Source organism: Protomyctophum bolini (genome assembly GCF_963924005.1).
Source record: "Protomyctophum bolini genome assembly, chromosome: 20".
Taxonomy (NCBI): Eukaryota; Metazoa; Chordata; class Actinopteri; order Myctophiformes; family Myctophidae; genus Protomyctophum; species Protomyctophum bolini.
The window spans coordinates 13,319,184-13,335,804 of NC_137881.1; the positions used below are offsets into that span (position 1 = coordinate 13,319,184).

General features: G+C 45.3%; 1 protein-coding gene across 1 annotated transcript in view; it reads right to left on the reverse strand.

Annotated features, from left to right (window-relative positions):
- The window catches only part of rin1b (Ras and Rab interactor 1b), a gene marked incomplete at both ends in the record, with an annotated part of 48,755 nt that extends 40,991 nt beyond the window's left edge, over positions 1-7,764 (reverse strand). Inside the window, 7 exons of the mRNA XM_080792214.1 lie at positions 724-1,291; positions 1,719-2,054; positions 2,381-2,547; positions 3,117-3,208; positions 4,651-4,723; positions 5,729-5,843; positions 7,618-7,764. Of these exons, the coding sequence (XP_080648340.1) occupies positions 724-1,291; positions 1,719-2,054; positions 2,381-2,547; positions 3,117-3,208; positions 4,651-4,723; positions 5,729-5,843; positions 7,618-7,764 (1,498 nt within the window). The remainder of the gene's footprint in view (positions 1-723; positions 1,292-1,718; positions 2,055-2,380; positions 2,548-3,116; positions 3,209-4,650; positions 4,724-5,728; positions 5,844-7,617) is intronic.
- Positions 7,765-16,621: the final 8,857 nt, after the last annotated feature.

A 16,621-nucleotide genomic window follows, 5' to 3' on the forward strand; every position in this document is an offset into this window, starting at 1 on the left:
AAAATCGTCCTCATGGGTTAAACAATTTTCAGCAATGGTATCATAGCTGGTCATTTTGAAAGTAGCTCTCAAATCATAAAGTGTGGGCACACCTCTGCCTTATAGGGTAGCCTACCGTTGTTACGGGAGCGGATATCAATTACTCATGTCACGTGTGTCCACTTTAGTTATACTGCCTCACTTTAGGCTGTGATGCCGTTAGTGCTCTTAAATATCCCAAAAGACTGTAAATAGACTGTAAATGGAGCTTTACCAGAGCAAACTGAACCCACATTATACCCACACACTAAACACTGTGTGAGAGTTCTTGCATCTTTTGCTCAAGGACAGAAAACCAAATGATGCTTTTGGCGACATACTGGCTGCAAACGGAAGGGAAATCAAGACTGATGAATTGAAAATGGTGGACCCTGTTGTAAACGAGTGTAATGCTTTATCATGGTGTCGTCCACAGTAATCATCTGAAATGTACCCATTCTGCATATCTGTTAATAACATTTTTCAATCAATCAATGATCTTTACGCCATTAAAACCGGGAAAGCATCTGTGTCATTTTAGATTTAAGCTATAATATACAGATATTGTATATATTGTATTATTATTATGTATATGATTTTGAGGGTCCATGACACGACAAAGTTTGAGAACTACATGATTTAGGACATTTGTAGAATCAGCCTCATGTCTTAACCTGCGGGTTAATGGTTTCCGTTCTGGCTTACCTTTCTCGTTCTCTGTCACCAGGGTGTCGACGGGCGGCTCCAGCTCTCCGCTGTCCAGCAGACAGCTCTTGGCCTGGCACAGGAACCGCCGCAGCGCCTGGAGCACGTCCACGGAGGACGTCGTCTCCGCCGCCGACGAGGAGGAGGAGGCCAGCGACGTCAGCGCCTCCCTCTGCCTGGCCAGGAAGTCCTGGACCATGGCCCCGAAGGCTGAGCGCCGGTCCCTCGACAGCTCCTCCACCAGCCTCGTCAGACGCTTCTCGGGCGCGAAGAAGCACACAAAAGCAGCGTTCATCCGGTGCAGCCCGCCGCGGCCGCGGGATCGAACCAGGGGCGGGCGCTGCTGCTGCGCGTGCGTGGCGGCGGGGAGCCCCGACCATTCTGGCTCCGATGAATGGTGGTCGGGGTCGTCGGGCTCGTCGTCGTCCAGGCTGCTGAAGGAGCTGCTGCTGTCCAGCTCGGCCAGGGAGGGCGCCGGCCGGCCGTCCAGCGCCAGGACGCTCAACTCCATGGCGGGATCCTCCGACCGGGACCACGACCACCGCGGCGCCTCCAGAGGCCCGTCCACCTTGGAGAGAAAAGGTAAGATATAACAAACCCGTCTGAAGTGAGTGATGCTGTACTGTACTTGTGCTGTACTGTACTGTACTGTATACGCTCTCCTCCCTGGCCTCTGTGTATGTGTCTGTGTGTTAGGCTGCACAACAGTGACACTTGGTGGTGACGATATGCTATTTCCGTGCTCAGACCCAGGGACACAGCCAGGCAGAGACACACACAGCTGGGCATTGGATTGCTGCACCCTATGGTTGCACCACTCAAAAAGGCTGGCAAGGGGGGGGGACAGGGGGTGGAGGAGACCTGGCAGTCAATAAGTTATAGCATTCGGAGATTGTGGAATAGTTGTCTGGATACGACACTAATGTCGGACTAACGTATATATATATATATTATATATATATGCGCCAGGGCGTCCGGCCAGCCCAGCCTTATACCTGTGGCGCCGTCAGTGCAACCAGGGCCTCCTCCTCGGCAGACCCCGGAGAGACGGCAGGGGTTCTCCTCAAGAGGCCGACTCTCCTCTGTGGCTCTGTGGCCCCCGGGGGGTGGCCCCTCCTCTGCTGTGGCTCTGTGCCGCTGCTGTCCTGGAGCCTGCCGTCCGGCGGCACGCTGCCGGTCTGCTCCACCGTGGAGGAGGAGGGCGAGTAGGATCCGGTCCCTTCCAGCGAGAGGTTGACGGAGGAGTCGTTGGAGAGCCGCAGCCTCATGCTCCGCTTGAAGCGGTGCCGCTTGTTGGAGGCCCCGCGGTGGGACGAGACCGCCGCCTGCTGCTGCTGTGGAACCGCATGCAGAGTCAGACGGATGGATTCATGCTAGAGTTTGCCCCCCCGATCATGTCATTTTCAAATGATCGGAATCGGATCGGGAGAAAAAAGACGTGATTGGGACATCCCTAGTGTCAATATTATATCCAGTATATCCTAGTAACCTACTAACAAATACAAACTAGAGTAAAATGTTAGGAAAGGACTAGTGGACAAGAGACACTAAACACTAGTCACATTCCAGGTGACTAAAATGTGACTAAAACTAAAATCAGAATGTGCTGTGAATCAGCTCAAAATCAACAATGTTCCCTGCACCACTCCCTCCCAACACTGACCTCCAGCTGCAGGAAGAGTGGGTTGATGAAGCAGGCTTTGACCTGCTTGCCCCGGGCCAGCAGTGCACACGGGTCCTGGACACGGCTGGACCTGGCCGACCCCACCTGGTCCTGCACCGGTCCGTTCTGGACCTCTGAGGGACTCGGTGAGCTCCAGAACTCTGAGGGGAGGAGATGTAATATGGAAGGATAGTGGTTCTTATCACATTTCTGGGTGGACTAGCACTCAAAGGACCTGTGATGTCATGACCTGTGTGTTTTTTCTATTCACTTGGTCATTAAGGTCCACTTGACTTTAATGAGAGGTCTGCTCTGCCGGAAAGTTATGTATAGGGTTTTCATGATTCTGAATCCATTCCAAGCATTAGTTTTGCACGAAAAACACCCCTTGGCCTAAAAACGGCTATAGCCGTCTTCACAAATGTGATGAGGTCAGCACATTTGGGTGGAATTTGGCCAGTAGATATGGCCAAATTTAGGCCACGGTGATGTCATGTCTATGGACTTTCTAATGTTTGTTTAGAGCACTTTGTGTGTGATTTATTTTATTTTTTTATCCCACAATTTTGTAACCCGGTGCCAATTGCCTAAGATGTAATCTTGGGCGCTATACTCTCCCTCTGGCAACCTGGGGAGAGAGCCGAACTGAACTCATGCTTCCAACCAATGCATGAGGAGTGAGCACGCCGTTAGTGTTTGGACCCATGACTGCCACCACACAGTTCAGTACCTTGTCCCATGTGTGAGATGGCTTCCAGCTGCCTGTGCGTGGTGGCCTTAGCGATGGCCTCTGGAAGCTGCAGTGGGAACGGCAGCACATCCCTAGAGAGAGAAATATATGACATATACTGTAGATCAGAGGTTCCCAACATCTGGTACAGTAGGTGTACCTCGGTGGTATATAGACAGACACATTTAAGAACAAGGTTTGGCTTGAACAAGGTCAAGAGGTTGATGTTTCTATGGCATAATAACATAGCAATCAAGGCTCAAGTGCAATTTTTTTTATTCTTGCGGCTAAACGCATTTTGGCAATCAGCCTTCCTCAGAGTCGGAGCAAGTTGAAAGAGTTTTAAGAGGACTCTTTCAACTTGCTCTGGAGCGAGGCTGATTGTCAAAACGCATTAGCAGGAGGAATAAAGAAATGCACAATTCAGCCTTAACGACTTTATTTATCGCAGTGGTTGTCAAAGTGTTTTCTTTTTCCAATAACAGAAATCTCAGAGATCTCAGGGGCAGGCAAATAATGAAAAGACTACTGGTATGTTGTTGAGCAACACATGCCCCTCCCAGACAAAAGGAAAAAAAAACATTTTCTCCCCATCATGTCCCAATTTGATAAATAAGCCAGTCATTGGGAGGGTGAAGATAGCCTCTTGTCTCCTCTGATACCCGGGCCGTCAAGCCACCATCTTCTTTTCACCTGACAGTGAAGGGTCTCACTAGGGGGGCGTAACACATGTGGAGGGGGTGTATTTTACATGGATAATGTATGGAAACTTTGAGAAATATATACGGGCTGCACATTTCTAAAAGAGACAATTTAAGGACGTTTTTAAGCCCTATAACCACACAGATCAATTATGATTATTTCGAAAAGTTTGAGAACCACTATTATATACTGTGACACAATATACAGTGACGATTATAATGCCTCATGATGATATAAATATATTATCTGTGTTGTGTTACCTGCTGATGCAGTAGAAGGCCACCAGTCGACATATTATCTGTGTTGTGTTACCTGCTGATGCAGTAGAAGGCCACCAGTCGACATATTATCTGTGTTGTGTTACCTGCTGATGCAGTAGAAGGCTACCAGTCGACATATTATCTTTGTTGTGTTACCTGCTGACGCAGTAGAAGGCTACCAGTCGACATAATATCTTTGTTGTGTTACCTGCTGATGCAGTAGAAGGCCACCAGTTGACATATTATCTTTGTTGTGTTACCTGCTGATGCAGTAGAAGGCTACCAGTCGACATATTATCTGTGTTGTGTTACCTGCTGATGCAGTAGAAGGCCACCAGTCGACATATTATCTGTGTTGTGTTACCTGCTGACGCAGTAGAAGGCCACCAGTCGACATATTATCTTTGTTGTGTTACCTGCTGATGCAGTAGAAGGCTACCAGTCGACATATTATCTTTGTTGTGTTACCTGCTGACGCAGTAGAAGGCCACCAGTAGACATATTATCTTTGTTGTGTTACCTGCTGATGCAGTAGAAGGCTACCAGTCGACATATTATCTTTGTTGTGTTACCTGCTGACGCAGTAGAAGGCCACCAGTCGACACAGATCAGGGAAGCTCAGGGCAGACGCTTCCAAGGCGAAGGCTGGCGACAGAACAGGCAGAGTTTGAGTGACAGCTCAAGTGTAAGCCGTTGGTTCAAACTATTGAGGGGCGCTAGCTAGCCCCTCCTATATTCAGCTATTAGTGTAGATTTTCACCCTACACAATTGTCAATGAATGTAACCTTTTTATTTTTTTTTATTTTTTTTTATAATATTTGTTTTATTTGGAAAGTGCAGTATAATAGTACATATAGCATTTCTACAAACGATACAAGAGCAGTTCCCAAGATTTTCTTCTTTTCTTTTTTTCCCGCCCCTCTTCCCTCCCTCATCCCCCCTCCATGTGGCAACATCTCCAATGTCTCTGTATAGTATAGTCCTTTTTCTATATAAGACTTTTTATTTAATTTCAATGAACTAAATACAAATACATTGGACATAAAAAAAATACTCCCTTAAGCTACAGACTGAAGTAATCAAAGCAGGTCATGTTTGCATGTTTGGAATTGAAACAGCAGAAAACAATACTATATCAGTATTCTGATATTAACCTGCAGGCCACATTATAGTGGTATTAAAAGGTATTAAAAAGGACATGCCCTAATGGGCTGACATCATCACATTTGTGATGACGGCAGAGGCCGTTTTTAGCCCAATGAGTGTTTTTTTGCAAAACTAATACTTGGAATGGATTCAGCATCCTGAAAACCCCCTAGTTTGAAATGCCACATACTGTATGCTACTTAAAGCATGATGACATTTAGAATATTTTGCCTTTTATAGGTTGTCAATGCTAAGCTCACATATTATGCCAATTATGAAAATTGCTCAACATAATGCAAGTTAGCATCCGGCAGTTTCTACATGCTGGGGACCCATACTCAACATTTCTAACATAAAACCTTGGTGTACTCAACACATGGCCCGGGTTCACAACGAGGCTTTATGGGCTGGCAAGAACTCTATTAAGTGAAGGTGAGGGCTGCATGTCATGTGGCCCCCGGGGGGCTGCCAGTTGCCTCATGTATGGATGAATTGATACTCACTGGAGTCCTCCTCACAGATGACGCACTCCTTCACAGAGGAGGCCGCTCGTTCCCCAGTCACTCTGAGACACAGAACCTTCCTGTGGTTGGAGCTGCATTTACGGACCAGGAACGTCTGCAAAACACATTGGCCAGACAGAGAGCCATGTAGACCGTAGAGTAGCCCTGCTCCATGACCGTGACAGTACTTCACTAGACCCTGGAGTCGTTGCTATGTGCAATGAATGTATTCCCTTTGTATTTAGGGTTTCTTCCTGGAGGCTGAACCCTTGACAGTCAAATGTGCCAATGAAAAAAATACTGTAATATAGTGACATCACATTATCAGCCCCTCCCCTAACCCCTCCCACTTTATCATACAACTACAGCTGGGTGGGTGCGGCTTCAGTTCAGGTGGATCACCACCCACCAGGCAAACCATGCATACATAATGAACTGGTGGGGGTGCACACATAAAAACAACATTTTAATACTGTACACTTTTTTGAAAAACTTCTTCCTCCTTATATTACAATAAGACCTGATGATCATGTTTTAGGGTGGGAAAAAATCATGGAACTCCATCATTAATTCTGCCTTAATGCAAGAATTGCATGCAGAATTAAGCATTTGGATTTTGGACTATAACTGTAATGAGTTGAACAATGAATGAGCCATGCTGGTCAGTGGGTATATGGAATTTCATATTTTTGTTTGGTGGTCTTATTAGTTTTTTGTTTTGTTACATTAACAATCTTATATAAGAACAAACATATCAGGACAGGAGTAGTCAACCAGCACATGCATTGTTTTCCCTAGTTCCTCAAGAGAAGAAGGGTGAGTGACATCTCGGGTAGGTGCTAGATTAATAAAATAATGTAATGGATAACTGGGGGGTTCACTAGACTACTCTTGCGCTTTTCTTTACTTTACGCTGCTTTGCATTGGGCACGATAATGATGAATAAAATGCTATTTTAACTCGACTACCTCCTGGCTGTTAGAAATCACACCTACGCGGGTCAGCTTGCGCTTTACGTGAAGAAAGAAACAGTAATTATAGTCTAACAAACACCTGCTGTGGTGATATCTGTTTCCTATCATGACATAGATTTTTTATCTTTTGATCATAACTCTTGTGCTCTCTTTGAAACTTAACATCTCATCGTTATTAAACTAATATGAAAGTGTCCTTGTTAAAATTACAACTTTAGTTGATGTGCTGTCAAAACCCCTAATTGCCCCGATTGGTGTCAATCACTGATCAGAAGCCAGAAGCTGGTGGCAATCAGTGATTGGGAGGAGAGGCACAGAAAGCAGGAAGTGTTTGTTCAGTATGAAGGGCAGTGAACACTGGAGAGGAAAGAACAAGAACAACAAGAAGACTGAAACCTGTCAAGCCATCCAGGGGAATGCCACTGATTTTCAACCTAGTGTAGTGTAGTGTAGTCTACTGTACTACCTGCCAACTAATTTCAAAGTAAAAACAACAAAAGAGGTGATGTATATTTTTATAACTAGGAACACAGTAGGTGCATGTCCCAACATAGCAAACAAACAACCCCCAACCATTTGTTTGTGGTCACTACTAGTGGCCACTGGCTATTCTGAGATTCCTATGCTATAAACGCCTCTATGTCCTGACATGTTTGCTCAATTGAGAGACAATATACTATACTTATTTAAGCTATATTTAATGTGAATTGTAGTTCCATATACATCAGAGGAAAGAATTATTGTCTTATTTACTTGACCTCAGTTCCCTTCGTCGGCTAAGCCGTTTTTTGGGCAAAAGGTTTCAGAAAAGTCCCAAATAACTTGACAGTTGAAGTGAACGTTTCGACACACGTTCTTCCCATGTGATGGACTGATAGATTGGCTAATTGACGGGGAAATACGATTTGTCCTCACCCCAACGGGCTCTCTGAGCAAGATGTAGAGGGCGGAGTCGTGGCTGAGTGACAGCTGCAGCCAGACGGGGTGTGTGACGAGCAGACGGTCCAAGATGCTGAAGACCCTCTGGGACCCTCGCTGGGGACAGACGATGTCCTCCTGCATCTGCAACGGAAAGGAGAGAGGCCTGCTTTAGTTGACATGAAAATGTTTGAGCGACTCACATAGAAACATGGGTGGCTTCCTGTGAGGTTAGGGTCAGGGTTTGGGATAGTGTTAGCAATGGTCTGACTAAGGAGAGGTCGAAACCATGACATGCACAGCTTTGTGTGTAGGTGTGTATGAGCAGTGTTTTGACTAAAGAGGTACTTTAAAGGTTTCATGACATTTCATTTTAATTTATTTAAAATGTATGACCACAATTACACCCACCCAAAACCTGAACTTTGAACATTCAGTGGATTTTCTGTGGTTGAAGCTTCAATGAAAACATGTAAAACCCTCAACAGTGACAGTGATCTGCTGGCAAATCCTTATGTCATACATACAGTATATGGGATTTGTGGACTCTTACCTCACAGTCCACAGGCAAATCAGAGCACTTGTTTGAGCCAGAAAACCCCAGACCACAGAAAATCTACTGAATGTTAAAAGTTCAGTGACGATCCCTTTTAAAATGAGCTTTAAAAAAATTGCAGACTCATAATTAATTTATCCTCGACCAATGTACAGGCTGGTGTGTAGATCTCGCATATTGGCACGTGGCATAATATAATAGACGCATCCATGGAGCAGTGCTCTGTGGGCCAGGTGTAGCTAATCAGTGCTGCGGTGTAAAGCTTTGCTTAATGGTATACACCTCAGCTACAGTATGGCTGTCTGTCTGTCTGGCAATTTGTCTTTCTTCCTCTGACTTTTCAGCTTCCGACTCTCTCAATTGCTTGCTGGAACACTTATCTCTCTCTTCTCCTGACCTTCCCTGCTTCTCTCTCTCTATCCCCCCCCCCCCCCCCCCCCCCCCCACCCCCACCCCCCCCTCTCTCGGAGCAGATTGCTGCTGGATGTCACCGCGGTGACACTGTGTGGGCTGCCGGAGAGCGTTCGCCAATGTAAGCAGCAGATGGTTGCCATGCCAACCAGGGGCTACACATCATCTAAAACCAGGCATTCCCACTCAGTGAAATACCCCGTCTCTATCGACAGGTCGGTGCACGCACACACGCACACACAAACGCACACAAACGCACGCACACGCACACACACACACACACACACACACACACACACACACACACACACTGAGCACCGGAGCCATGACAGATTTTCACGGACAGCTGGGGAGTTGTTGTTTTATTTCTAGACAGCTTGACTTATTCCTCTTCCCTTCAAAAATACTGTACAAACAAAAATAACAATGAGCCTTCAGCCATGCCATTACAGTGATGCTCGGTAGTGCTTTTGTCAGTACGTCCGCCCTCATGTCAGAGCTCAAAAATACATTTTCTGGAACAATGACTTCACCGCATAGCAGATAAAACACAGCAAAACTAATTCAATCAATGCCTTAGACTGCATGGTAACAAGTCAATATGAATATGATGTCGTCTCTGTCGGGCAATGAAAAGTATTAACAATATAGCTTGTTGTGACTAAATAATAACTACATTGGATCCAGTTGAACAGATGGTTCGTTTCTTCAAACCCCATTTACCTAAAAGTAACCGTAATAATAGCTTATTAGGTATTAGGTATAGGGTTAGGTTTTAATTGGCACCGTTTTACTGAGGTTAAGGTTAGGAATAAGGTTTAACTGGTTTAACTGTTTAAGCATAATTTACTTTTAGGAATACCATCCTGAGCAGTTCCGCCGGCTGTACGCCTGGAGTGAGTTGGTAAAAGGGCAACTTTGTTGGTATTTGTAAGGATAACGGGTACCCAAAGACGCTTTTCATAGGGGTGGGGTAACAAAAGAGACTCAACTTACTAAGGAAGAAAAACATTAAGGGATAAGAAATAAAATATATTAAACAAAACATTTAATTTGACCGTTTTGGACATAACAAGGCTTCTACACGACCACATTGAATTGAAGTTCAGGTTTTGCTTTCCCAGCATGCACCACAGGTTGTCTTTTATTTTACGTACATACGATAATAAGCATAGACATATAATAGACGCCCCTTTCTGGCTCTGAGGCACGTGTCACAATTGAAAGGCACAATTTTCCCGAGATTCCTTGCAAATCATTAGCCTTCAATGAGCAGCTCCCGCGTGCATAACATAAGTCCGGGAAAAGACGCGTTGTGATTGGTCAGTTGTCACTTGAGCGACAGCGAGAGACATGGCGGAGTCGCATGAGTGACGTCACTTGGGCAGCGACGCAGCGTGCCTTCAGCACTTCTAAATACGAAAGCTGCGGAGAACTGTTGCTTTCTGTTCACTCTTAGTAATCCCCCCTGGCTCTGATGTTGTATTCATAACTTTGTTGTTTGTGTTTGTTTGTCTTGTTTTGTATTGTAATGTATTGTCATGAGTCATGACTGTTATAAAGATTTGTTTAAAAAAAAGGGGGAAAAAAGCCTTCAGCACTGCACGACGCTCCAATGAACTGCAGCTGCAGCGGCCAGTGAGGCACCTATATTTTTTAATAATAATAACATTTCCTCCGTTGAAGTGCCCTGTATGGCAGTATAAACACCATTAGCGAGGTCAAGAATCCACTGCACACAGATTTCAATCATAAGAGTGGGAGGATTATGCAACGCTTTAATCACAAAGCGAGACGTGTCCATCCTTCATCAGGAGAACATGCACAACATGCACTTTATACACTGTTATAAGAGCAAGTATTTATATGACAGCGCAGACATTTTTTGAGTGGTGCAACCACTCCAAGGAACAGCAATGTCCGTGTCCGCCTATGTATGTGATGTTAATGAGCACGAGTATGACTATTAGTACCAGTAGGGGCGCTGTTGTGCCAGAAACGGAGAGAGAAATAGTGCTGTACTGTTGCCTGCTAATGAGAGGGAGAGTGGGGGGGGGGGGGGGGAGAGGGGAGTTGCACCACTCAGTTCACACGGTGTGATTTTTTAAAGATGGAGTGCCACCATTTTTGTATTTGTCCAGTTTTTCATGTGTCTATGAGGCTGACTCGACTGAGTACTGATTAGACACCCTGGAGTCGTTTGTATGTACAATGATGTATTCCCTTTGTATATAGGGTTTCTTCCTGGAGGCTGAACCCTTGACAGTCAAACGTGCCAATGAAAAAAACTGTAATATAGTGACGTCACATTATCAACCCCTTCCCCTTTATCATACATGTGGGTGCGGCTTAACTTCAGGTGGATCACCACCCACCACCACCCACCAGGCAAACCAGGGATACTTAATGAACTGGTGGAGGTGCCCACATAAAAATTACATTTTAACAAATACTGTACACTTTTTTGAAGAAAAAAATCATATAACAATAAGACCTGATGATCATGTTTTAGGGTAGAAATAAATCATGGCATTCTATCTTTAATATCTATGATAATAACATTCCTCCTGGCCGTATGGCAGTATAAACACCATTAGCGAGGTCAAGAATCCACTGCACACAGATTTCAATCATAAGAGTGGGAGGATTATGCAACGATTTAATCACAAAGCGTCGGTCAGACGTGTCCATCCTTCATCAGGAGAACATGCACAACATGCACTATATACACTGGTATAAGAGTTAGTATTTATGTAACGGCGCAGCCATTTTTTAAGTTAAAGGTTTCGGGACAAGTAGTCTGAGTATCGCACATGTTGCTATATGTGTCAACAAGCTAATTGACACGATTCCTTTTTTTTTTTTTTTTTTGCCCGCAAGCGGCAAGCAGCGTCCACCGGAGCACACGAGGTGCCGGCGGGGCCCTTGCCAGAGGCGGGCTTCGATTTCCAATCGGTCAATTGTCACGATTCTTTGACATAACATTGTGTCATGGGCCTAAAATGGCAAGCTACAAGCTCATAGATTATTTTTGTATTGATTGATTGAACTATTTATTGACAGTTTTCAGAATTACAGTACATTTCAAGCACAACTCAATACAAAGACTGTTAACTGAGTGGACGACCCAATAAAGCATTACACTTGTTTACAAGAGGGTCCACTTTGTTCAATTCATCAAAACATTTAGAGATGTACAAATAGACACTTCTATATAGCCAAAGAACAGAACAGGAATTCATCATAAAGGAGGTAAAAAGGGAAAAGAAACATATACAGTGAGGGGGAAATCTGGTGCGGGGGGGGGGGGGGGGTCGAATTGTAGCCGTCCGTAGGTGCCCTTTGAGAGCGGTTTTGAAGGAGTTAAGGGATTTGCATGTCTTAATGACTGTTGGTAGGGCAATAGTCTGAACAATAGTCTGGCAAGTTGGCAACCACACTAATGAGCATTGATACTCAACAGATAGGTTGGAAATGACACAATAGTATATAATTATATCGTATACAGTATGAGTATTTTGCAGAGAGAAAAATAAAGTGAGAAAGCAGGGGAAATGGAGAGAGAGAGAGCCCAAGTGTTCAGTTTAGCCATTTCCAGGTTGCCCTTACATAAATCATAACACTGCGCCCACACACGCATGCATACTGTACACACACACGCACGGGCACACACACACACACACACACACACACGCACACGCACACGCACACGCACACACACACGCACACACACAGGACTTATGTAATTCCCTATGAGTAAAGGAAGCAGAAACAAGAAGAAAAAAAAGAATGACACAGTCATAAATTATAGCAGCCGGCAAGCTAAACTAATCACAATAATCTAATTGAAAGGAAGAAAGAGACAGAGAGACAGAGAGAGAGAGAGAGAAAGAAAGAACTACAATGTGATGAAACCTATAGAATGTAGGCTACTGAGTGTGAGAACAGCAGAACAGTCTCATGGGCAGTATATGCAGCAGTAGTTCACCCACTCCTCCCAATACAAGATTTGTCGTGTTAAAAATGTCAAATATTTTAAAAAAGCGTCAAAGAATGTCAAGATTGTTTTTAAATAGCTGATGCCTGGGGGGTCCCTGAACCCCATTCATTAGACCACGGGTCCATTTGGTTCCATTTGTATATACTCTCTCAGTACATTTTAACAGCAGGTGAGTCCGAAAAGATGAATTATTTTTTTTATATTTTCGGGCGACATTGCTCCGCATCGACCATCGCCTGTTCGCCTGCTATCGCCCATAGTTGCCGGGTCCCATAGACAAATAATGCACTTCCGGAAAATGTAAATGTACTGTCACAGTTACAGCCACATAAGGGTCTATTTGGTTCCCAACTACGGTATATCCATCATTTATCTGGAACCCCCTCAAGGACCAACTTTTAGAACGTATACAGCAGTGTTGTTTTTGGCAGCAAAAGTTTAGTCGACTAAATCTACAGGCGATTTAGTCGACTAAAATGCGTTTTGGCGGGCCTTGATGCCGTCGTAATGGCTGATTTTACACTTGGTTGCATGCTGAAAATAGCAGATCTACAAGCTCTGCGACGTGTTGTGAGCTTGTAGATCGGCTATTTTCAGTGTAAAATGACTTGTCTTTTACTTATACTGGATCTCTTGTCCACTAGTCCCTTCCTAACGTTTTACTCTAGTTTTTATCTGTTGACGAAATTGTCAACATATCTAGTCTTAGTTTTAGTCATCATAGCTTAGTTTTCATTTAGTCTCCATGTAGTTTTCGTCAGTGAAAAAAAGGTAGTCGATGAACATTTTTCGTCTTGGTTTTAGTCGACGAAAACAGCACTGGTATAGAGTATACATGACACAGTACAGTGCCCTGCTGCCACTGCATGGATGAACCCACACATCCCATTAAGACTGGAGCCTCTCATTAGCAGGCAACAGAGAGAGAGAGGGGGGATATGCAGAGACGGGAGGAGATTAGATGTAAAAGAAAAGCATGCTGCTGTTCCACATAAGGGGGAGAGAGAGGTAGACGTGTATAGAAGAGCGAAGAAGACATTTGGAGGAAATGAATAATGTTAATGTGAGACTATAAAATCAGCACAGCAAGAGACCGGTGGAAGAGCACAGGGTCAGGGGAGAGAGAGGAGAGACAGAGTAGGACTGGTGGAAGAGCACAGGGTCAGGGGAGAGAGAGGAGAGACAGAGTAGGACTGGTGGAAGAGCACAGGGTCAGGGGAGAGAGAGGAGAGACAGAGTAGGACTGGTGGAAGAGCACAGGGTCAGGGGAGAGAGAGGAGAGACAGAGTAGGACTGGTGGAAGAGCACAGGGTCAGGGGAGAGAGAGAGGAGAGACAGAGTAGGACTGGTGTAAGTCAGTCCCTGAGCAGTGGTACTGTGGCTCTCAAGACACTGCCCAGAAAGCCAAATGACGTCATGATGACGTCATGATGACGTCCTCCGGTGGCGTTCAGGACTAGGCCAGATCACAGCCCATATGGGAATGATCTTTATGTCATTTCCAGGACGTCTTCACCAGTTGATATAATATAGCTTATTCTGGGTCAGATCTGACTATAGTTATGATATGACTTCAGTTGATCTGGCCTCTATCGGACTCTCTCTGATTCATCCAGGGACGTCCGTCTTAGTGGGCAGAATTTATGTTGGTTGAAATCAGGTGCTATTCTGGGCCAGATCTGACTAGTCTTGGTTTGACTTGATCTGGACCCAATGGAGACGTCACTAAGACAACCAGGTCCTCACCGTGCTTGAAGGGTGTTTATGTGGGTGACGGAGACAGAGGGGGCAGAGCGGGACAGAAAAGTGACAGGACAGCCTTGGAGCAGCTTCGACTGTAGCAGCTCATCATGCAGTCAGGCTCATGGGAGGGCTGAGCTGGTCATTATCCCATTCTGACCTGAGAGCAGATTCTAAAAATGTCTGTTTGAAAATGACAGTTTTCTGAAAAAGCTATGTTTCTATGTCAGTCGTTCTTCGATTTTTCAAAGATAGCAGACCTACAAGCTCATAGCGCGCCACCGAGTGGCGCGCTATGAGCTTGTAGGTCTGCTATTTTTAAATGGCTAAATCATAACGTAATGCTAACCCCAAAAGGGGTTCCCGCCGTAAGTGTACAGTTCAGACTGGGGTGGGCGTCCACAGTGCAGGTGGAATAGTTATACTGATGCTGGTCCCAGTGGGCAGGAAAAGTGGTAGGCCTTTATTCTAGCTGTCGCCTCACAGCTAGAAGGTCCTGGGCTCGATTTCCACTGGGGTCGCTGTGTTCTCTCCTCCGCCTCATCAGTGCCCATACCATTGGCGAAAGGGCCTTTCTGTGTGGAGTTTGCATGTTCTCCCTGTGTGTCCCCTAGGGTAGGTACCCTCACAAAAAACACTGATGGAGGGGAAAAGAACTGGTTGGATTAACGTGCTCCTTCCACGCGCTACGTCCAACCGGGGAAACCCAGCCGTCCGGTGAAAAGAAGCGGCTTGAACTCCTCATGCATTGAAGGAAGCATGAGGTCAGTCTGTTGCTCTCCCCAGGTTGGCAGAGGGAGTGTAGTAGCCCAGGATTACATTAGATATTAGAGGAGGGGCGGGGGAACTGAATGAACGAGGGAAAGAAGGAGGTAGAGGTCGAGTGGACACAACTCATATACACATACCGGTATATTTCGTCATTGTATTTTAATTGTTGTACATGTCTTCAGTCTCGATTGTTTTATTTCACGCGTGCTTTGGCAATGTAAACATACGTTTCCCGTGCCAATAAAAGCCCCTTAGAAGAATTTAATTGAAAATTGAGAGGCGGTGGGAGGGAGAAGCAGAGAGAGAGAGAGAGAGCCCATTTCACCCACGCACTAACCCGGCCAGTGCTGGGTACGGAAACCTGAACACGCTGATGTATGTGTGTGGAGAACTGAAGCGGCACGTACTGTACTTGTTCACGAACCAACCAGCCGCTGCCGGGCAAGATGATAATGCAGTGCACAGCGGAGCTTTTTCTGCTTGTAATCAAATAAAAGTGAAGATAAAATATCATGCGCACAACTGCAGAGGATGTAATATTGTATACTTGATACATACTGTGTGGCTTTACCACAGCCAATTGGGTTCTCTTTTAGGGAGGAGAGGAGCCTTCTCTTCTGGGATTGAAGCCAGGTCTCCCATATGGGAGATGATGGCATTTCTGTGTTGTTCTTGCTTACGGTAAATCGCTCTGGATTAAGAGTGACTGTGTCTGCTAAATGCCTAAATTGTACATATTAAACTGAGCTAAGACAGAATGCCGACTTGGGCAGCGGAGAGATATTGAGCTTTTGAGGTTCAGGCAATACCAGACCACACTATAGGGTCAATGTTTCTCAACTAAAAGGCTGTTTTTTTAAAGGCAAAATCAAGCATCGTCAATCTGCGTGGAGAAACCTTGCTGCTTTCCATGTGGGCAGAGAAGTTTAAAGTGTTATTTTTAGCTGCGTGTTGTTGCTGCTGTGCGTGGCGTGATCCTCCACCCGTAGCTTGAAGGGCAGCACGAAACTCACACGGAACGGAAATATCAAAGCACAGATGATCATCACTGCTGTTTTTCTCCTCTTAACGGATGTTAAGAGCTTGCAGTGTACCAATATTGCAAATAAAGGTTTGACTTGACAAACAACAGGACAACAGAAAATCCTCAATGAATGGAGACAGGAGACAGAGAAAAGCCAAAGAGGAAGAACAGCGTCACTCCAGAAGTGTCTCTCCATTGCCTAGGAGACCATCCCTATTGGCATTGTCCGGATATAAACATGACACATTGTCTAAGTTTAGACAGCAGCCAGTGACCGTGTGGCACTGTGGCATGAGTCACTAATGGAGAAGCATAATTGCCGTGGCGTATTAAGCATCCGCAGGGGCCACTGTGTGGGTCCTGCTGACTGACTGATGACATGTGTCCATTTAGACGCCTGCGGCAAACAGGGCTGATTTTTGCGCAGTTTATAGTCACGTGGGGCCTGCGTTTTCAGCTTGTAGATCTGCTACTGCTGAAGTTTCAGACGATATCATTA